At 44.9% G+C, this 22,251-nt stretch overlaps 2 protein-coding genes across 2 annotated transcripts in view; both read right to left on the bottom strand.

Moving 5' to 3' along the window:
* Positions 1-10,654: 10,654 nt before the first annotated feature.
* On the bottom strand, positions 10,655-14,981 carry sst1.2 (somatostatin 1, tandem duplicate 2). The gene is made up of 4 exons (XM_049575817.1): positions 14,919-14,981; positions 14,611-14,789; positions 11,288-11,506; positions 10,655-10,769 (listed from the first exon to the last, which is right to left on the bottom strand). The coding sequence occupies exons 2-3, from the start codon at positions 14,785-14,787 to the stop codon at positions 11,300-11,302; spliced, it is 384 nt and encodes a 127-aa protein (XP_049431774.1). The 5' UTR covers positions 14,788-14,789; positions 14,919-14,981; the 3' UTR covers positions 10,655-10,769; positions 11,288-11,299.
* Positions 14,982-20,524: 5,543 nt separating this feature from the next.
* The window catches only part of col4a3 (collagen, type IV, alpha 3), a 45,735-nt gene continuing 44,008 nt past the window's right edge, over positions 20,525-22,251 (bottom strand). The window contains exon 52 of the mRNA XM_049577125.1: positions 20,525-21,720. Coding sequence (XP_049433082.1) covers positions 21,639-21,720 — 82 coding nt within the window. The 3' untranslated portion in view covers positions 20,525-21,638. The remainder of the gene's footprint in view (positions 21,721-22,251) is intronic.

The raw sequence follows: 22,251 nt of genomic DNA, 5'->3' as shown, positions 1-22,251 counted from the left end.
GAGGGGACGGTGGATGGTGTGACACCAAGAAGAGACGCCTGCCAAGCTACCTTTGTTTCTTAACGAGACATTGCTGCACTTCCTGCCGGGGCAGTGCCATGAAAAGTGGCTGATTTCTACAGAGATGTTGCTGTGATTCCTGCGCAGATAGAGCCATGAGAAGTGGTTGATTTCTTTAAGACACTGCTGTGTCTCCTGCCCGGACATTTACACACAAGTGTTTGTTTTCTCTCGAAACATCGCTGCTTCTCCTGCTGCTGATAGTTCCACAAAAGTGGTTATGTCCTACATGACATTCCTGCATTTCCTGCCAGGACAGTGCCACCTACAGCAACTGTTTACTGCCAAGACATCACTGCATTTCTGCCAGGATAGTTGCACAAAAGTGGTTGTTTCAACTAAGACATTGCTGCGTCTCCTGCACAGATAGTGCCATGAAAAGCAGTTATCTCTTTTTCACTGACAGAGACCACACCAATAAGATAAACTTATGATGAAGAATGATTTACTGCATGTGATGGATTATGGCATGAAGGGATGAGTTGATGAGGGATGAGGGATGAAGGGATGAGGGATGAAGGGTTGAGGGTTGAATGGATGAGGGATGAGGGATGGAGGGATGAAGGGATGAGGGATGAAGGGTTGAAAGTATGAAGGGATGAGGGATGAAGGGTTAAGGGATGAGGGATGAAGGGTTGAGGGGTGTGGGATGAAGGGTTGAGGGGTATGGGATGAAGGGATGAGGGATGAAGGGTTGAAAGGATGAAGGGATGAGGGATGAAGGGTTAAGGGATGAGGGATGAAGGGTTGAGGGGTGTGGGATGAAGGGTTGAGGGGTATGGGATGAAGGGATGAGGGATGAAGGGTTGAAAGGATGAAGGGATGAGGGGTTAAGGGATGAGGATGACGGTTGAGGATGAAGGGTTGAGGGTCGAATGGATGAGGATGAGGATGGATGGATGAAGGGTTGAGGGGTGTGGGATGACAGGATGAGGGATGAAGGGTTGAGGGTCGAATGGATGAGGGATGAGGGATGGAGGGATGAAGGGTTGAGGGTCGAATGGATGAGGGATGAAGGGATGAGGGATGAAGGGTTGAGGGTCGAATGGATGAGGGATGAAGGGATGGAGGGATGAAGGGTTGAGGGGTGTGGGATGAAGGGATGAGGGATGAAGGGTTGAAAGGATGAAGGGATGAGGGATGAAGGGTTAAGGGATGAGGGATGAAGGGTTGAGGGGTGTGGGATGAAGGGATGAGGGATGAAGGGTTGAAAGGATGAAGGGATGAGGGATGAAGGGTTAAGGGATGAGGGATGAAGGGTTGAGGGTCGAATGGATGAGGGATGAGGGATGGAGGGATGAAGGGATGAGGGGTGTGGGATGACAGGATGAGGGATGAAGGGTTGAGGGTCGAATGGATGAGGGATGAGGGATGGAGGGATGAAGGGTTGAGGGGTGTGGGATGAAGGGATGAGGGATGAAGGGTTGAAAGGATGAAGGGATGAGGGATGAAGGGTTAAGGGATGAGGGATGAAGGGATGAGGGATGAAGGGTTGAGGGTCGAATGGATGAGGGATGAGGGATGGAGGGATGAAGGGATGGAGGGATGAAGGGATGAGGGATGTGGGATGAGGGATGAAGGGTTGAGGGTTGAAAGGATGAAGGGATGAGGGATGAAGGGTTGAGGGTTGAAAGGATGAAGGGATGAGGGATGAAGGGTTGAAAGGATGAAGGGATGAGGGATGAAGGGATGAGGGATGAGGGATGAAGGGATGAAGGGTTGAGGGTCGAATGGATGAGGGATGGAGGGATGAAGGGTTGAGGGGTGTGGGATGAAGGGATGAGGGATGAAGGGTTGAGGGTTGAAAGGATGAAGGGATGAGGGATGAAGGGTTGAGGGATGTGGGATGAAGGGATGAGGGATGAAGGGATGTGGGATGAAGGGATGAGGGATGAAGGGTTGAAGGATGTGGGATGAAGGGATGAGGGATGAAGGGTAGCTGGTGAGCACATGATGAATGTGTTGAGTCAGAGGCAGGAACACAGGAGGGATCCGGGGAGTGAGACTGAGTCGGGGAGTTGTCTCTTCGTGAGCTCGGCTTCAAATCGAGCCCCAACTGGTTCCTGTTTGCAGAAAGGAGCAGAGAAAGAGATGTAAGAGGCGAGATGGGATTGGATGAGTGGGATGTGAGAAATGTGTTGAAGGGAAAGAGAATGCTTCAGGTGTGCTTAAACACTGTTGGGCGGAAATGGGATGTGTTCGAGGCGTGGTCTTTGTTCCCGAACCTAGTTATAAAACTACATCAAGACATGGCTGAGTTTCATGCCAGGATAGCGCCACAAAAAGTGATTGTTTTCTACCAAGATGTCGCTGTGATTCCACGTGTGCCACGAAAAGCAGTTATCACGAACCACTGAGACAGATCAGACACTCAGGACAGCTGTGTGAGTTCAAGACGCAAAAATAAAAACAAACGTAAAATATAAAGAATATTTTTTTGTCTATTTTCAGGAAATGAAATCCTGCCATCACTCAGACACAAAAAAACACACCTGGTAACCATGGCAGCATCACTTCCTGTCTCCTGTAACCTAGCAACCACAGAGGTCCATCTCCAGCTGCAGTGACCCCCTCAGGACCGACTGGGAGGAGGCGGGACTTCATCCGTCGGATGGCTAACAGCAGACGACGGGACACATTTCACAGATGTCCAACACTGTTACCACGGAGACGCTGCCCGGTGACAGGTCAGATTACAGCGGCTGCGTGTTTCTGACAGCTGATTGGTTCAGCTTGTTGATGTGTGTCAGACTTTACAATGCTGCGCACAGACTGAAGCTAAACTCTATGCAACCTTTATTTTGCTTTGAAGCGACTGACTGTAGTTTCATGTTTGTCTGTTTGTTTGTTTTGGTGTCACAGTGAAATGTGTCCCCACGTCCTCAGGAAACAGTTTGTGCTGGAGTGAACACCTGCACATTGAGTTTGCCACAAAAATCCAAACAGGTATAAGCTGGTTAGCGAGCTGTCTTACCTCATTGTCTCGTCTCTCTGATCCCTCAAAGGCGAACAATGACAGGAAATTGCAAGTCACACAAACGCAGTGACGCAGTTTGAGTTTCAGTTCAAGGTTCTTAAGTTTGAACACATTCACGCACACACACACACACACACACACACTGACCTGTTTGGTTTGGGTTTGATCTCACGTCTCCAGGTTGGAGGTCGGCGTCTTTCTCCACTGAGCAACTCAAACAACCAGAGAGAAAATTGATCGCATTTGTGGTGTCGCTGAATGAAGGTCGGACAGACGAACCTCAGAATCTCAATTTGAGGCCTGAAAAATATCTCTGAAGTCTCAGGTGTCTCTCCACCTGTCCACCAGGTGTCCCCACACTGCTCTCCTGCTCATCTGTACCTGTGTTCACACCTGCTGCCTCTTCATCATCTGGGTCTGATGTTTATTTCCTACCTGCTCACCGTGTGTGTGTGTGTGTGTGTGTGTGTGTGTGTGTGTGTGTGTGTGTGTGTGTGTGTGTGTGTGTGTGTGTGTGTGTGTGTGTGCACGTGTGTGAGATGTTACCTGCAGAGGTACCAACACCTCAGTGCAGTGTTCCGTCAGAGGTGAAGCTCAGCTGAGACATAAACTCATCTTTGTCTCTGTGTCCTTTAAAGTTAGAACTAAAAATGTGTGTGTGTGTGTGTGTGTGTGTGTGTGTGTGTGTGTGTGTGTGTCGTGCTGTGCAGCAGTGTGTGTCCTCATTACTTCTCCTCCATTAACTGAAACACGACTGAGAATCTGCATCGACTGATTTACATCATTCACTAAAGAACCAATCAGGGATCTGGATTCTGCTCCGATGTTTCCTCTCATGTCTCCTCTGTCCTCTCCTGTGTCCTCTCCTCTGTCCTCTCTGTGTTTCCTCCCATCACATTTTCTCTCCTCCCACCTCTCCTCCTCTCTTTCCTTTTTTCTTGTTTTTGTTTCCTGTTCTCTCCTTCATTGTTTCCTTTTTTCCTCCCTCCCTTTTTACTTCTATTTTCTCTCTTGTCCTCCCTTTTGTCTCCTCTCCTTGTTTCCTCTTTTAGTTCCCGCTCTCTCTTACCTTGTTTCCTCTCTTTACTCATCTCTGCTCCTTGTCTCTCTGTTTCCTCTCCTCTCTTTCCTTTTCTCCTCCCTTTGTGTCTTTGTTTCCTTTCCTGTTTTTCCTCATCTCCTCTCCTTCAGTCTCTGATTCCTCTCCTCTCTTTCCTTGTCTTCTCTCCTTGCGTCTTTGTGTCCTCTCCTCCTTCAAATCACTGACTGAGTCTTTAACTTCCTGTCAGGAGGACATTTTCTCTCTGCCTGTCAGCCCGAGCAGCCCTCCCAGAATCCCGCTGGGTGTCGGCAGGGGGTCACATCGTATGTGCTGACCTGCTAATTATGTGGACGAGGCAAATCAGTGTGTGTGTGTGTGTGTGTGTGTGTGTGTGTGTGTGTGTGTGTGTTTGACGGACACACGCCTGCTGTGTCTCTGCTCATTGATTAGTCCAGACTGACGGACACATTCACCTCCACCCGTGCGTTTGATTGGTCGGCCCACAGTGAGGCGTTTTATTGGTTGGCTCCTCGGCAGGGTGTCGGCGTGACTCAGAACCTCCCGCTGCCCCGCCGCCCGCCCTCACTCCCCCCTACCCACGACGTGACCTTTGAACCCATTAAAGGAGCGTTGTGTGCATACGTTCATGTTTATTATCTCAGCCGGGCGAGGACTCAGTGACCGAGGACAGAGAGACGGAGAGACAAACTGAAACTCAGACTGGTGACAACTGCACATCAGCACCATCACCTGTCTGTCTGTCTGTCTGTCTGTCTGTCTGTCATTGGTTAACTTGTGTCTGTCCTGCAGTCAGTGGGGAGCTTGTCCCACCGCTGTGGAGCCAGGACAGGAAACAGTCATGTAGCCAGCGTCCGTCATAGTGAGGGAGCGATGAGCAGACAGGCGGCAGTAGAGCGTAGTGGACGGGCCTGAGACATTCACAGCTCAGCAGGCGAGTACCAGTCCTGGTGAGACCAGGATCCGGTGCAGGGAGCAGAGGAGCACCAGAATGTTGGCGTGTACATTTCTGCAAACGGCGGACATGTTCCATCTGAACCTTTCTCATGTATCATGTCTGAACTGACGCAGGTCAGATTACGCGTGCAGGAGCTGAGCTTCTCATCAGGAGGTCGAGAGGACATTTCCAGCCGTGTTTATGGCGACCAAATTAAATATTTTTTTAGTTCTTAACATTTCTAGCCGCCATTGTGTTGACCAAACTGCACTCTGGGATATTTACAGCCCTATTTATGGCGACCAAACTGCACTTTTTTTTAAATAGGAGTTGAGGACATCTCCAGCAGTGTTTGTTGCAACAAAAGCAAATATTTTTTAATGAGGGTTTGTGACGTTTCCCACCTCGCTCTTGGCGACCAAACCACTTTTTTTTTTCTTTCTTTTTTTAATGGGTGTTTGAGACATTTTCAGCCATGTTTTTGTTTATTTTTGTAACAAGAGTTTGGGACATTTCCAGCAGTATGTGTTGCAACAAAAGCAAAGATTTTTTAATGAGAATTTGGGAAATTTTCAGCCATTTTTCTAACAACCAAACAAAATATTTTTGTTGGAGTTTGGGACATTTCCAGCCAAATTTATGGCGACCAAACTACCTATTTTTTCAACAAACGTTCAGGACATTTCCAAATATTTTTTAACGCGAGTTTGTGACGTTTCCAGCTGTGTTGACGGCGACCAAACTGCACATTTAACGAGAGTTCCAAACATTTCCAGCCTTGGCTGTGTCGACCAAACCGCACATTTTTTATAAACAAGAGTTTGGGACATTTTCAGCCAGAGGTCGGACAGCACCTGTGCTGAACGTATCCTCCTCCTGATGTGGAGAATTAATCTGCAGGAAGGCGTTGTCACAGTGATGTTGCTAACGAAGGACAGCTGGTTATCTGGTGTTACGCTCAGGTTCAGAGACACCACAGAGCTCTCAGTGGTGATGGAGAGGTCACTGACCTTCTGTGGAGGGAAGAGCAACTCAGTGTTGTTGAAGTTGAGCTTCTGGTGGTGTGCAGACATCCACTGAGAGATGGTGGCCAGCCAATCCACTTTGACTCCAGATGTCCTGAACTTCACGAGTTTCATGGAGCTAATTCTGGTCTTCTCAGGGTTTATTCTATCTGATGTTTTTGGATTCTTCCACGTGTGTCTATGTGTCATTTTGCTGCTGTAGATGTTTCAGGTTGTGCCCATTTAACTTCTCTATATCCAGTTGGGTAGTTTAATCTACAGCGTCCTGTGAGACAGACACGTTTATTTAGCAACACATAAAAGAAAACTTCATCCTTCAGTTTATCACAAACACTCAATGTAAGTACATGTGGAGATACGTGCTTTTTCACACACCACATATCATCAGCCCATCAGATTCGCTCCAAACTTTTTAAATGTATTCTGTAAACTGTTGTTTCCAATCAGCTGCAGACAAACACACACACAGATCAGACCAGCGATATCAGCCTCACTGTCACGGAGCGTTCAGGAGCTGAAATGAATGTAGGACACGTGTACAACATGTTTGGAGACCAATAGGAGCAGAGACAGAGCAGTGACGTTGGTGCTGTCAGGTGGGGCGGTGACATCACTGTCAGGTGGTGACAGATGAAGAGCTCTGATAGGTCCAACATGTAGGCTGTCATGTCAGAACAGCTCAGACAGTGGGCAAAGATTTGGCTCAACATTCACAAGTGAAGCAAACGGCGGGTTTCAGGTGAAAGTCCAGAGTTTATTGGATCCTTTCACCACCCCTCCTGTCCACCTGCCTTATAGGGACTTTCCAGCTCCTTATGTTACGTTGTTACCAGCGACGTTTGAAACTGACGACGTCCAGAGTGTTTCATAACGCTGCAAGAGGTGCCTTACAGGGACCTGGAGATGTTAGTTGCTGCATCAACAACTGCCACCACGAGTGCGTAATGTAGCGCTGCATATGTGACTTTGTGTGTCCGTATCTTACAAAGTCGTCCACGGACATAGCGCCAGGATTTGACAACTTTAGCTGGTGACCGCTGCGTCAATGACTGCCACCACCCGGTGCGTATTATACCGCCACAAAAGGTGCCTTTGTGTGTTGGTATCTAACGCCGAGATCACTGACAGAGCGGCGGTATTTGACGAGTTGGGAATGAGAACGGAATGAGACAGAAGACTTCGGACAGTCTGAGCGACACGTGACTGCAGTGTAAGCCAATCACAGCAAGACTTTCTGACTCTGTGATCGACTGACATCATCGTACTGTTGATACAGACGACAGCGGTGCAGCAGGATTCACACCTGCATCTGCTGACAGGAAGTTCATTCATCACCGTGGAAACACAGAGAGATGGTAACCAACCAGCTGACGGACCTAGATAACACACACACACACTCTGTTCCACCTGATAACAGTTTAATCTGTTTTCAATTATTTCCAATTTATTTCAGTTGCAGCTGCAGCACCTCAGCTGTCTGTCAGCTTCCTTCCTGTTCAACTTATTTTTATTTTATTAATTAGTTTTTTGTTTTAGTTTTTATAAATGTGAATGTTTCAGAATCAGGTGCAGTCAGTGTCCAGCTCTGATTCTTTCTGTTTAAACTACAAATGATCAGAATTTCAATAAATTTCTGACAATGATAAAGTTTAATTATGTCGCACAAGAGATTAACAACGCTTTACACACAGTCTTCATCTTTTAATACAAACACACGTCACATGTTTATCGACCAAACTGCAAACACACAGTAATACACACAGACAAATTTACACAAATTAAATAAGGTTATTAAAAAATCTCTTGGTGAGTCAAACACCTGCTGAGTGTTTTCATGTTTAATTCAACAAACACACCGTCCTGCCTCCTCCTGCACACGCTACAACAATTATCTCAACACGCTCACCATCAACACAGAGGAAACAGAAACTCACCATTAATTCTTTATAAATTCAAAATGAAAGTTCTTAAGATTTACACCCAGTGGCCACTTTATTAGGTACACCTGTACAATCTGATCCATAAGTTGTGACACAAAATGTATTTTTTTGTTTATGTTTGCATTGTTTTATCATGGAGGTCACTGTCAGTATGATCATAGGTGTTCCTAATATTCTGACCACGTCATATTTGAAAAATAAAAAATAAAAAAAAAAGAAGGACAAAATAAAAGACACACCTGACAGTGTAATATAACGTGGTCCAGTACAACGCCACCTTAAAGGTGCCTATGTGCGTTGGTATCTTACACAGACGTCAGTGACAACTTTGGTTGTTAGCTGCTGCGTTAACACCTGCTGCCACCCAGTGTGTTTCATACCACAGTGAAACACGGCCGTGTATCATGGTGACGTGAAAGGACGGCTAGAATAGTGTTAACTGTTGGTTTCAAACGATACACAGACCGCGGTCTCCTTGGTGAAAGCCCCAGAACGTCAACAACCAACACACCCAGGGTACCTTGGACGCCATATGTGGACGTGGAAAGTCCATGACCAAACGTGAACAAGGTCGGAGTGAGAATTTGTTGTAAAGTGAGTATAAATGGGCCTTAAAGTCCATTCTCATTGATGGCGAATATCTGCGCGGAGTATTCTCGCGGAAAAATATAAACGCTAATTTCATGGGTTCTTATGGAACCAGGGCGGAACTTTAGTGCGGTGAAAAAAGTTTCTGCCCAGACTTTGACCCCCGTGGAATTCGCCGGCAGAACTATACAGCTGGGCCAATGACATTGACCGGACCGACAGGACAGTATGGGAGAAAGGTTGATAAACCTCGTTTCACAGCACCCTGTCCTCTTTGATAAAAGACGGGATGATTTTATGAACAATGAATTAAAGGACAATGTCAGGCAGTCCATTGTCCAGCTTGGTGGCTGCAGTGAGAGTGGTAAGTGCTAAAGAAAGTTGATGTTGACGTTTGTTAAATGTTAGCTTGCTAGCTAGCTAGTGCTAGCTAAGTTAACGTTAGCTAGGCATCAGGGTAGCTAACATTACTGAGTACTCGGTAACGTTTGCTTGACCACCAATAATTTTGATTTTGTCAGGATCCACATTAGTCCGTACCGCGCCTGTGTGTATGGTTTAAAAAGCGCTGCACGAATATTCCGCAAATCCGTCCCGCATTTCTGCATCGCGGCAGAGAGAATGGACTTTTAAGAGGGACAACTTGTATTTTTGGGGTTGAACTGTCCCTTTAACTGTGAGCTCAGTAATAAGCATGTCATTTACACATCTCTGTGATGTCAACAAGAACTAGACACTATTAATTTTGTGACGATGTCATGGCAGAGCTGTTTGATTGGACTGCGTTTGACTGTATAGGCTAGGTGTCCCTAATAAAGTGGCCACTGAGTGTGATCCAGCCAGTGAGTTGTGGAAGGAGAATATGCATTCACAGATGTTTACGTTTTTAATTTAATCTTGTATAATAAAAAGCTGCTGTGTTTTGATGTCGTCGTCCGCAGATCAACACGAGACTGACAGCAGCAGCCAATCCTGTGGCTCAGATGTAAGCAGTGGGCGGAGCTACAGTTCAATTTATATTAGTGAGGGTTAATATCTTTAAAGACACGTCTAAGTAATATTGTGCTTTTAGTTTGGGTTGAGTATGTCGGTGTAATGGCTCACACACACACACACACACACACACACACACACACACACACACTCTGCAGTGTTTAATGAGTCAATATTTGCTTTCTGTCTCTCTGATCTCCATTAAAGGTTAATTAGTGTCGACCTCCTCTCTCTGTTCAAACACTGAAACCTGCTGCTGTTTCCACACACTCTCATCACTCTCATCACTCCCAGTGCTCCCAGTGCCCCTCCCAGCCGTGCATGCTAGAGTGTATTTTAAATGAGGCAGAGGAGCGTGTGCAGCATGTGAACACGTGCGCTCTCACTGCTGAACATTGTGTCCTTTCTATCACCTTCTCCTAAAGTTGTGTTCAAAAACAGGAACTTTTTTTGAGTCTGATTTGATTTGCAGAGTTTTGCTTTGATGGAAGAAGTTCTGTTCCCGTCTGATAAATGTTTCCCCGCTGCTGTGTGGTGATGCACGAGCTCCATGTGGGCCGGACGCTTTCTGTGTTAATGACACAACCTCACAAACTAACCACCCTTTGTATTTCTGTGTCACGTCTCGGCCGTGGTCAGTTCTGTTTGTTCCTGTTTAGCGTCTCCTCCGTCAGTCAGGATACTGAGGGCTGAAACCAACTAGTAGATTATCGACTTGATTGGATCTTTTCAGACTTGAACCAGAGAAAAATTCATCCTCGGGATCTTGTCTTCGCTGACCTCCAGTGGTTCTACTTCTCACCTTGATGCAGTGTTGTTCAGGTGTTCTCTAGAACCCTGTGACATCACTGTTGGGCGTGGCCACTGGTGCGACAGAGCTCACCTCTGACCACGCCCATCAGTGATGCTGTGAGGTCGAACAGAAACCTTCAGTCAGAGAGGACAGTGACCAGCAGGGGGCGCCTGAACCCTCAGCACCCCCTTAGCTCTATAATCTCGAATCTGATCAACACCTGGATGTTTATGTAGTATTTTACTTCAAACTCTGGACACACAGGAGGCGGAGCCACAAACTTGATTTCTCTTTTTAATTGATAATTACATTAATTATTCAGGTACACTGCAGCCACACAGCTGCTGATTGGTCCATCCAGTCGCTCAGGAGAAGGCCAGGTGATCTGGGATTGGTCTGTTGGTCAGTCGGGAACAAAACAACAAGGACAGGTGAGAGACAAATGCAAATTACCTATGCCTGGCTTCAATAAGTAGTCTGGTACAGTTTAAATAGGTAGTCAGGTACCTGGGCGGGGCTTAGATAATTGGACCGGCACCTGGATTAGACTTTAACAGTTAATAAAGTACCTGGGCGGGGCTTAAATAGCTGGTCAGATACTTGTGCGGGGATTAAATAAGTAATGGGAGTACCTGATCAGGGCTTAATCAGGAATTCATGTACCTGGGTGGGGCTAAAATTGATAATTGGGTACACTGGTGGGGCCTAAACATATAGTCAGGTGACTGGGCTGGGCTCAAATAGGTAGTAGGGTACCTTGGTGGGACTTACACAGGTAGTAGGGTACCCGGGCAGGGCTAAAAAAAATAGGTAATTATGTGCATGGGTGGGGCTTAAACATATAGTCAGTATCAGGGTGGGACTTAAGTAAGTAGTAGGACACCTGGGAGGGGTTTAAACACGCAGTCAGGTACCTGGGTGGGGCCTTAACAGGATGTGAAGCCCTTCCAGTAGAAGTTCTTGCAGCCGGCTTTGCGTTCGCGGGGGGGCAGGTTGTTGGGGGGGTCAACAGACCGCTCCAGGTTCATCCTTCCTCCTGTTGCCATGGAAACAACCTCAGCCTCCCGCTGGGTGTCGGCCTCCGGGAGAGACATCTGAGCCAACAGGTCCTCCACTGCGCGTTTACTCCACTCCTGAGAAACAACAGTAGGTATTTTTCAGTTCAGAACAGTTTGAGAGATTTTAGACGCTGTCAGAACAGACGACTGAGAAAAGCCTGAATCACAAAATACTGGAGCTGTTCTGGAGCTTTTGATTGTATCACATGAACTTCCTCAGCAGGTGAGGTTGTCAGCTGCTGTTTTTAAGGTGAAAGACGAAATGATAGCGATAAGTCATTAAAGTCCACAGAAACAAACAGCTTGAACATCTGCATGTCATGTGGTGACACCAAAAGCTTCAGACAAACCTTCAAATACTTTGCATCGTCTTTGACATGAAAACAAGACTTTTTTTGTGGACATAGAGACTAAAATTAGACTAGAACATTCTGGATAGAAATCGGATTTTTAAACCAACACACAGCAGCCTGCTGCAGTTCGGGCAGGAACCTAACTCGTGTTATCGTCACATGTTTCATACATTCTTTAATCATGAATGTCCATGGCCTGCAGCGTCTCTCACAGCAGGTGATCCATATAAACATTTGCTGTTCTTTCAAGCTGAAACAACACCGTTAGATTTGCATTCTGCCGCCTCCACCTCCCCGGCCTCCTCCTGTTTTAGCATTTAGTTGTTCATGATTCTTAAACGTTTTTAATTTGTCCTTTAAATGTTGAGTATCTCAGGGTGTTTGTCAGCTTAGAGACAGTTTGTGTCAAGAGAATCACCTCACATTTATTCCAACATTAATTCTTGATATCAGTGTTTAAAACATAGAAGTAAACTGTGTATGGATGACATTAATCTCACAGCTGAACAGGACAGCTAGGGTCATCATGATAAAGACGACCCTAGCTGTATGATCCCACAAACAGTAGAAGATGACTCTTCAGCTGCTGAAAATGAGGCATGTTAAATATTAAATCCTGAGCTCAGTGCGGTGATGGAGTACCTCAGGGCTCCATTCTGGGTCCTCTCAGTATGAATCCATAAAAACTGGGAAGTAATCACTAATCCTGTTGTGATACAGTTCTTATTTTGGAAGTTGTGTTCCTGGATGAATCTCTGTTTACAGTTTGTGAAATAACTAATAATGTTCTTTTTGGTTTTCTTTTACCATGAATGTAACCAAACTAACCAGTTCGTCTTCATCACTGAGGATGTCGTCTCTCATGTAAAACCAAGACACACTTTTAGGAAACACTTCTCATAAAGCCTTAAATTCAACTTTAGCTGCATCTCAGTTCAGGGCTGCAGCCTTTGAAGGACACGACTTTAATGGTTGACGTCGGCCATGTCCACTGAAGATCACATCAGCCAAACTGAATGGTCTTCGAAGTGGGACAGTCTGGTCTGTGGAGAATTTCCTGGTTGCATCACTAGTTGTTTTCACCCCAACCTGTTGGCGTTACTGTTAGCTAGCAACCAGCGCTTGACGAAAAACGGAGTAAGCTAGTAAGTTAGTTAGTCCTAAATCATGAACCCGGAGATTGTTATGATATATATTTTTTTTTATTTAATATTTGAGGAGATGATTCACCGCTGCAGACGCTGCTGTTTGATATATTTCAGGCTGATGGAGCGTTTTCAGTAAATGTATTAAATTTTAAGCTGTGTGCTTTTTGCTAACAGAAACGTTAACAACAGTTAACTTTTAGCTAGTTAGCAACTGTTAGTTAACTTAATATATAATCGCCACCGGCGCACAACGCATCTTGGGATAGGCTGGGCCACAAAGGACTCATCCGTTGCATCCTCCAAATTCTGGGAAAGAAGGCTGCATTTCTCAGCCGCATTTGGAAGGAGCCTTTGAAATGCGACGGCCTTGGTCACACCGATGTGACGCTATCAGTCTTCAAATATAGCCTTCGAAGGCTGCAGCCCCTGAACTGACACACAGCTTTTGTGTCATTGTTTTTATGTAATGTGACATATTCTTCATCCAACTCTAGGGCACCAAGCTGTGGTGTGCTCGGTACCGCCCCCTGAGGTCAGAGAGCACAAAACACTCACTTTAAGTGCTGTTGGTGAGAACTGTAGTTACTGTGGGTATTTTTAGCTTTCATCCACCAGCATTTGAATTGTATGCATTTGTCTGAAGCAATATTTTTGGGTTTTACAAAAGAAAACTCTTCTAGGATGAAGACGAGCTGGTTGGTTTGGTAAACAAACATTTGGTTAACTTCCCTTCCTCTTACAAGACTGAACCCTAACCCTGTCCTGAGCATTAAAGTTGTCACAAGAACCGTAAACAGAGCTGTGGCCTGGTTTAGCTTTGACCCACTGCACTTACTGTAGCTGTTACTGTGGAGGGTTTTAACAGACTCAAACCTGACTGCAGCCCAAAAACACCTGTTGTCAAATTAGTAGTTTGTGTTACTGTGTGACTTTGCTGAGGCTGAACGAACTCTCATAAACACCAAAGTCAAATAAAATAAAAACTAACTAGCTGGTGGAGGCAGCAGTAGAGCAGCTTAAATCACTGTTTTTCTAAATGGAGTCTGGCTTTGACAATTTAACAATATAACAGCTTCAGATCCCCTCTGTAAATGTGCCTGACGGAAAGGTAAAGTGAAATTATTGTAAATATAACGTACAATTAACTGATATTGATTTTTTTAGGTGGCTAAAATCCATTTTCTGCTGACCCCACACACAGCAGTAAATTGTTAAGCTTCTGTGGTGGTACAGCTTCCTGCTTCTCCGACCTGGAGGCGGACCCACCGCCATCTACTGGAGGTAACACACTGAATATGGGTAAGTATCTCAAACAACCCCATTTCAAAACATCCAAACTATCCCTTTCATGCTCTCAGTGGTTTTGTTGCTGCAGCCACACATGGTGGCTAATGTTATCTTCTTTTACAAACCTTTTGATTTCTATTTGATTCAGTCAGTTTGCTGACTTCATGACTTTTCTTTTACTTGTGCCAGTGCCAAATGTTCTGTTTCGCAAAAGTTAGTTTTGCTTTAAACTTTAAAGCACCTCCAAATCAGCAAAATGACTGAAGTCAGAACTCTTTTCACTGAATCTGCAAACATGAACAGTTGTCTGGGAGAAGTTTGGGGCTTTTGTAGCGCTGTCCAAATAACTGGCTATCACGTTTTCTGATTGGTTGTTGACTCTGTCTCTCACCTGTGACAGGAGTCCGGCACTGCGAGCTCGTTGCAGCAGTCTGTGGTGACGCAGCTCCAGGTCCAGATCCTGGTTCTGGTACTGGTCCTGGTCTCTGTCGGGCTGTGAGAAAACACCTGGACTGCACAGAACCAACGCCACAAGAACCAAGATGGTGGGACAACGAATGCACTGCATACCTGCCGAAATATCAGGTGAGAGAAGAAGAACATTTACGCTGAGGAAAATCAAAATGACAGAAACAAAGTAGGAAAAACAGAAGAAGAAGAAATGAGAAAGAAAAAGGAATGAAAGATGGAAGTTCTCACTGTCTGCTGGTCTGGTGACTTCTGTCGGTCTTGGTGCTGGTTCTGGTTCTGGACTTGTCTCTGGTTCTGGTCCTCTGGGTGCTGCACTTTTGAAGCCCAGTGCTCCTCCTCCTGCAAGTCACATGACGCAATGTGTGTGATTGACAGCTGGCGGGGTGCGAGGCGATGAAGGAACGCCGACATTCAAGTTAAACAAACGTCCATTAGTCCTTATTGACTTTAAATGGAGTCTGAACAATAAAACAATAAAACTATCAGCAGCAGCAGCGTTCTGCAGCCGCCGGCGCTCATCTACAACAAATACAACGGCAGAATGTCCGGCTGAAGAGGAGAGGAATTAACGGAGCGTTCAGAGGATTAGCAGACTTCATTAGCACTTGCTGATATCTCCATTAAACAAAGAGGCAGCTGCGGAGAGTCGCCCACTCAACATTTAGTCAGAACAAACACAACTCCTGCTTCACTTTAATACTGTAGAAAAACACTTTCTGTGAGTTTGAAATGTTCGGCTGAGGAAAGACAGAGTGGATGTGACATCAGGGAATCCCAAACGTAGGAACACCACAGAGATACTTAGAGTAAAAGTTCAGGAAAGTAAAGCAGCGTTCTTCAGCCGAACTTTGGTCCCTGCAGCTCGTGATGAAAGACTTGATGTCAGAGGTCATTCATGCATCTTAGTGTTTACCAAATAAAACAAAAACAGATAATTATTGATTTATTGATTAATTTCTCGTTTGTCAGTGATAAACTATCATACGGCCTCTGAAATCTCTCTGTCAGATCATCACAGATATCTGGGGACAGTTACTGACAACACAGCTCGACACACTCTGATCCTGATCCTGATCTCTGAGTCGACTGAGCCTGAGCTGAGAAACTCTGAGTTTATGGTTCCAGAACATCTGATCAGAATCAGCTCAGTTGAATCTGAGTATGTTCAGCCTGAGGGAAGCATGCTCACGGTGAGCTTATAAAGACATCATCAGCGGAGTGCAGATGATATGATTCTCAATGTAATGACCACGAATGTGGACTATTCATGAATCACTGCATCATGTGTTCATGTAGATTAATTTTCACTGACAAACCTGCAGTTCTGTGGAATTCCTCTTTGGTGATCCGTTCTGATTCACGCCAGGGAAAACCACAACAACGGGCAAAAGTCTTTTCAGAGCCAGAGACACTTTTCTTACAGCCCGACAAACTGCTGTCTCTGCTGCTATGATAATGTAAATCCAGGATGTGTGATATGTGATATATGTGGGTGGAACAGATTGTTAGATACATGATAGTGTGAGGTGAAATTGTTCATATAGACCCTTCTCCAGGAACGATAAGACAACCAAACAGGGTCTAATCCTGACGCAACAGTCCCTGAATCATTTGTGCCTCAATGTCCTCGACTTTATTCACAAAAGGACACGCCATGTCTCTACTTCCTGCTATACGCTCAGCAAGCAATCAGCCTCAGGCTTAGATACTTCATGGAGTATGTTGCCGTAGTAACTGACTCAGGGTTACGCTGAGCTTCCTTTGTGATACGGAAAACTCAGAGTTTCATCTGAGGCTGCTCTCTGAAATAGGGCCCTGCAAATAGACAAAACATGAGAAAATTGAGAAAACATCTTCAACAATTTGACACCACACCGCAAAAAAAGAAGAAGCAAAAAACACAACCAAATATAGAAACAAAGGAAACTATCACTATCAGAGGCCCCATGACATGATACTATCACGTTACTTAAGTGTAAACTTTGTGGGCGTGTTTGCGCCACAATATTATTAATGTAATAACTTTTGTGAATTGACTGTTGAGCCCACACTGTAACTAACTGCACTACCTGAAGATATATTATGATATTTTTGGAGAAATGAAAGAGTGATTCCAGAGAGCAGCAGACAGAGGGGTCTACAGTCTGTGTTTGAAGGATATATCCAGGATGTCAAACTGACTCAGCAGCAACAACAGGTTAAAAAGACGAAGATAGTTAGAAGCTAAAGCCGAACTATAGGCTACAGATCACAGTGTAAAAGTGAACCACCACATCACTGCTGATCGCCACACAAGACAAAGAATATGAAGGGAAACTTTGCTCATATTGAACCACAGCTGGTTCAATATGAGCAAAGTTTCCCTGCTTCCCTTCACTGGTTCCTGTACAGCAGGGTCGCTCTTTGTTTCACGGTTATAATCATTAAAAGCAAAAGCAGCATGTGTATACATTCAGTAGGCTATATCTTCAGTAGCTAGCTAGCTAACCCTACACTTTTCAGGGTCTGATTTTGGTTTTGGAACAGGGAAGAAACGTATATCTTTTTCCAACCTCTCCAGGTAACGAGTATCATTAATACACGACGAGCCCCAGGCACAACATTTAGCTCCAAATCCACAACACCAGCCTGAAAATGAAGGAAATCTGAAACAATTGCATTAGAGTCAATGGAGCACAGCTGTGTTGTTGTTGGACCCTGGTCTGAGCCGCCTGATGCTACGTTATCATTGGTCAGTCTGCGTTCGGAGTCGGGACTTAGCAAAGGGTCAGTTTGAGCTTGAGATGAGCCAGATAGCAGCACAAATGATGGAGCTATCTGCAGCCATGATCCGTTCTTGTGAATTTAATCATCAGTGCGTATGATGTGACATAAGACATATAAGACATTAACGTGGGGAATAAGAGTCGTACTGAAATTAAACCTGTCAGTTGTTTGTTGCTGAGATGGAGCGACAAAAAGTGGTTGTTTCTCACTGAGACATCCGTGTGTTTCCTGCCAGGACAGTGCCATGACATGTGGTTGTTTCCCGTCTTCCTGAGCTTTCTACCATTTTTTTCTGCTAAAAGGTTTTTCTTCCTCAATATCAAAACTCTGAGGACAAAAAGTATATATATCTTTTATTATCTGTAAAACATGACTGACTTGACATCATCTTCATCCTCATCTTCATCATCACTTTCACTGAATGCTTATAAACTGCACATTAGCAGCAGCTTGGTTGCTGTGGTAACACATTAACCGTGAGCAGCCGTTGCTGCGGAGCTGCTGGCATGAACACACACACACACACACACACACACACACACACACAGGGACACGAAGGGAGAGTGATGACATCACACTCCCCCCTGTGATGCGTACAGTTTTTGTTTCCACACTGAGTCACTGAGTGAAGTCACCAACATGCAGATTACAGGAAAACACTTTAATTTCATTTAGGTCACATTAAACTGTTACTGGGAAACTTTATTAAACGTGTGTTTCATTTGGGGAACATTAATCACAGGCAGAATTGATCAGCTTTTTCTTTTAATATTACTGCATATTACAACAGTACAGCTCAGAGCGCTCTGCAGCCAGACACACAATCATCTGACACAACGTATTCACGATGCTCGGGATGCATCCGAACTCTTGTCTTTTGTTTACACTTTGTTGGTGCGACAAATAAACTAGTGTTAGTGTAGAGTGTCTCTCCTCTGCAGCTCAACAAGGAAACATAATCAATCCATCAATCATTTATTTGTCACATGGAAATTAAACGTAACTCCAGTGAAATGTGAACACATCAGCTCCTTTAACTCGCGAACTGTGGTTTAGTCCTTTTTCATCTTGTTTCATTGTTGGCTGATGTTTCATAACTGTCCATGATGGTTCTGGTAATCCACGGTTTCTGGCTGTGGAATGATTTAACTGTCCGCAAATCCCGACCACAACAAGATGGCCGCAGGGTCACTTCTTCCTGAATACGGTAGTGCTGCACTACAGTCATCTCTGCATGGTGAAATGTTAGCTGGACCAGGAGCAACTTCCCATCAACACACTAGTCCTTATTCACCGCCAGAGACCTCTGCTCCGTCAGATTGGCATATAGAAAAGGTTGAATGGCGCTGTGCAGGATTTGGTTTTGATGAATCAAGGGATACTAGTCCATAGACATTGGTAGCTGTGTCACCTTCTACCTATGCCAGTGCTGTTATAGCGCCACCCAGTTGCCAATTAGAGTTAAATTTCTCCGGTCACCTTGAGGCGTCCTGTTCTACATATCTACCAAGTTTAGTAAAAATCCATATGGCGGTTAGGCCTAGATAAGAAATGAGCTCTCTAGCGCCCCCATTTTGTTTGATGGGCTCAATAATGGAGGGGTCCCCTCAGATTATGTGTGGTCATATGCCTACAAAGTTGCGTGGTGATGGGTGAAACCCTTGAGATGTTCTACACCTTTATGTGATGAGCCACGCCCTCCGCAATATTCATTGCCTTATAGAAGCTCAGTTTTAGGAAGTTTTCCAACTTTTGCCAAGAGGGAACTTTAGATATTGCTCCCTAGGTTATACGCCAGCATCAGAGGGAAATGCAGCAGGACTACAATGAAAGGTGAGACGGGTGGGAGGGGTCCAACAACCACAAACTGTCACCTGGGAGGTTGGTGTTCACTTCCTGACTGTAAACTTCCTGTTCTTTTTTCCTGAACCCAACTGGCGTAGTTCTTTTATTTTGAAAGAGACTGTATGCAAACTGTACATTTCCTGTGAAAACAGAAGTGTATTTTGAAAACAGACAATGCATGTAACAGGCTGAAGTTGACACGGCGTCCCAGAACGTCAACAACCAACACACCCAGGGTACCTTGGACGCCATATGTGGACGTGGAAAGTCCATGACCAAACGTGGACATGTGACGAGGTCACAGTGAGGATGAGTTGCACTGGGTCATATTTATTGGGATGTAATTATGTGACAGATCTCTCTCATAAAACTGATCAAAACTTTAACCGTGGGTCTGAGAGGGGCTCTCCAGCTTTGCAGGTTGATAATATTTATCCAAAGGGGTGACTGCCATCCCCCTCACACCACTGGGCCCCAGTGCCAACATGAAAGGAGGGTTTTTTTTTCATATTTTTCATCGCTCTGTATTCAACAACTTTGGAGTGAGACCGGGTTGTTGGTTTTGTCTACATTGAGAGCCAGGTTGTTGAGCACTGACCATGCTTTCAGCTGCCCCACCTCAGCCCTGTATGCCTTTTCATCATTGCTGCCGACGAGTCCCACCTCTCTGGTGTCATCAGCAAACTTGATGATGTGTTTGGTGATAAAGCTAAAAGCTCTGGGGTGAAGTGTGACTGCCCACCCTGTCCGTCAGGAAGTTAAGGACCCAGCATCCACGTTGAGTGACCTCAGCTTCTCTACCAGTTTTTGCATTATGATGGTTGAGCTGAGCTGAAATCAGTGAAGATGATCCTGGCGTTCTTCCCTTCAAGGTGGGACAGAGTGAGGTGGAGTGTGGTGATGATGCAGCCTCTGTGGATCGATCTGCTTTATATGCAAACTGTGGGGGAGGCCCGCCTTTATGTGCAAGTCGCTCAAAACACTTCAGAACTATCGACGTCTGACTGTTGTTTAAAATATATATGTAGGGGAGAGTGGGGTGATTTGAGCCAGTTGAAGAGTTGGTTGGTTTGGCTCGTTATTGTCATGCCCTCACTTAGAAGTCGCCTAATGTAAAAACTGGCTCTTCTAACCCCGCTCTCCCCTACCTGTCCTTTACCCTGCGCTAAGATGAGTTTTTACAGGATGCAAATCGTTTTAAAAACACAAAATACAACAGGAAGTGACTTCTGTAAAACAACATGTTTTATTAAACTCAACACAAATCATATTCACAAAACAAAAAAAAAAGTTATCACACTATATCAGTGATATTTAACAATTACAGGATACGAGTATGTACAACAAAAAAGCCTTTTGGATGATGTGACGATGGTCAGACTGTAAACAGGTGTTATCGTTTTTCATGTTTATCATCATTTAGTAAAGAATACAAAGAAAACCTTCGTGCAGAGTCACCAACTACATTATGACTACGACACCCAGCATGCTTTGCCATGGGAATCTCCCAGTCAGAGCGCTCCAGGCTCTGTCGCCATGCGGGGAATAAAACTGTGTTCATCTTGTGATTTTTTTATTTTTTAAGTCACTTCAAGTTTTCTTGGAGCTCCATCTGCTGGCTGCTGGAGGAACTGCAGCTTCTTCTTCTGTGGTGTCTCAGAGGAACTGCAGCTCCAGTCACGGAAGTAGTGTTAGTCGTGTTAGTGGTGGTGACATTAGTACTTCCAACAGTAGCAGTCCATACAGTAATAGTAGCAGTAGTACGATGATGACAGTAGAAAACATGGCAGTAGTAGTGGCACTTGTGTACACTGACTTTCTTCTACATACTCACAACTGTGAGTCGTACCAGTAGAAGTACTTGCACCAGTAGCAGTAGTCACATAGCTCTAGCAGTACGAGTGCAAACACCAGTAGATGAAGTAGCACTTAGAGGTTGTAACTACCAGTAGATAAGTGCCAGCAGTAGTACTACTACTGTAGTAGTAGCACTAGTAGTTTTTTTTTACACTCACAACTTTGTCGAATATCAAAACATTCTTGTTTAACTGCTGGAGAAAACACTTGGGGCATGTATGAAGTAACCGAGTACCACTACACTGTAGTAGTGATGCTGATGGTGTTGAGGTGTTGATGTTGCTACTGTTACCTGAAGGATGTGTTAGTATCAGTGACAGTGACAGCTGAAGCAGTACTTGCAGTAGTAATAGTAGTAGCACACCAGAGGCGTCGTGATGAGTATCATCATCAGGTCTCTGCTGGCGTCAGGAACATCAGTAGTATCAGCGGTGTTAGCAGCAGCAGTATTTACAGCAGTAGTATCAGCAGTGTTGATGTTTACAGTTGCTTCAGACAGACTCGACAGCGGCTGATCAGACTGCCCGGAAACTCTCCTGTGTCAGTCTGAGGCTTCGGTTTACTGCAGGACGAGAGACAGAGAGAGACACAAGTTCATTTCATGTCCCAGTTTGAATCCTTAATTTAAATGAAATGTTGCGCTGACACAAACACGAAGAACACAACAGGTTAATTTACTTTCTTTGTATTTCATCACATCCCCGCTTTGCTGCACGTCAAACTGACACTGCCTCCTGCTGGTGCTAAAGAGCACTGCAGCAGGATTATATCAGGATCTGATGAAGCAGGAACACTCAGTGTGTTTCCCTGACATCAGAGAAAATGGATTTATTGTTTCAGTCGGACTAAAACCAGACTTTTAAAATACATATAAATGTGTTAGTGCGACTGAAATCTTTATGAATTGTGGAGGACTGTTATATTGTTTTTACTTTACTGTCCTGAATTGCTTAAGATGTAATCTGTCTACCTGACCTACTTTAACACTGTGACAGTGTCTCTGAGACAAACAAGTCAAGTGACAAATATGAATAAATCTTCATATATCTGAGAAAGTTTCAAAGTTTTAACACATTTCCTTCTGCAGGGATCA

The sequence above is a fragment of the Epinephelus fuscoguttatus genome, linkage group LG5 (assembly GCF_011397635.1).
Source record: "Epinephelus fuscoguttatus linkage group LG5, E.fuscoguttatus.final_Chr_v1".
Lineage (NCBI taxonomy): Eukaryota > Metazoa > Chordata > Actinopteri > Perciformes > Serranidae > Epinephelus > Epinephelus fuscoguttatus.
The sequence above is the reverse complement of the archived record's forward strand: the minus strand, read 5'-3'. Positions and strand labels throughout refer to the sequence as shown.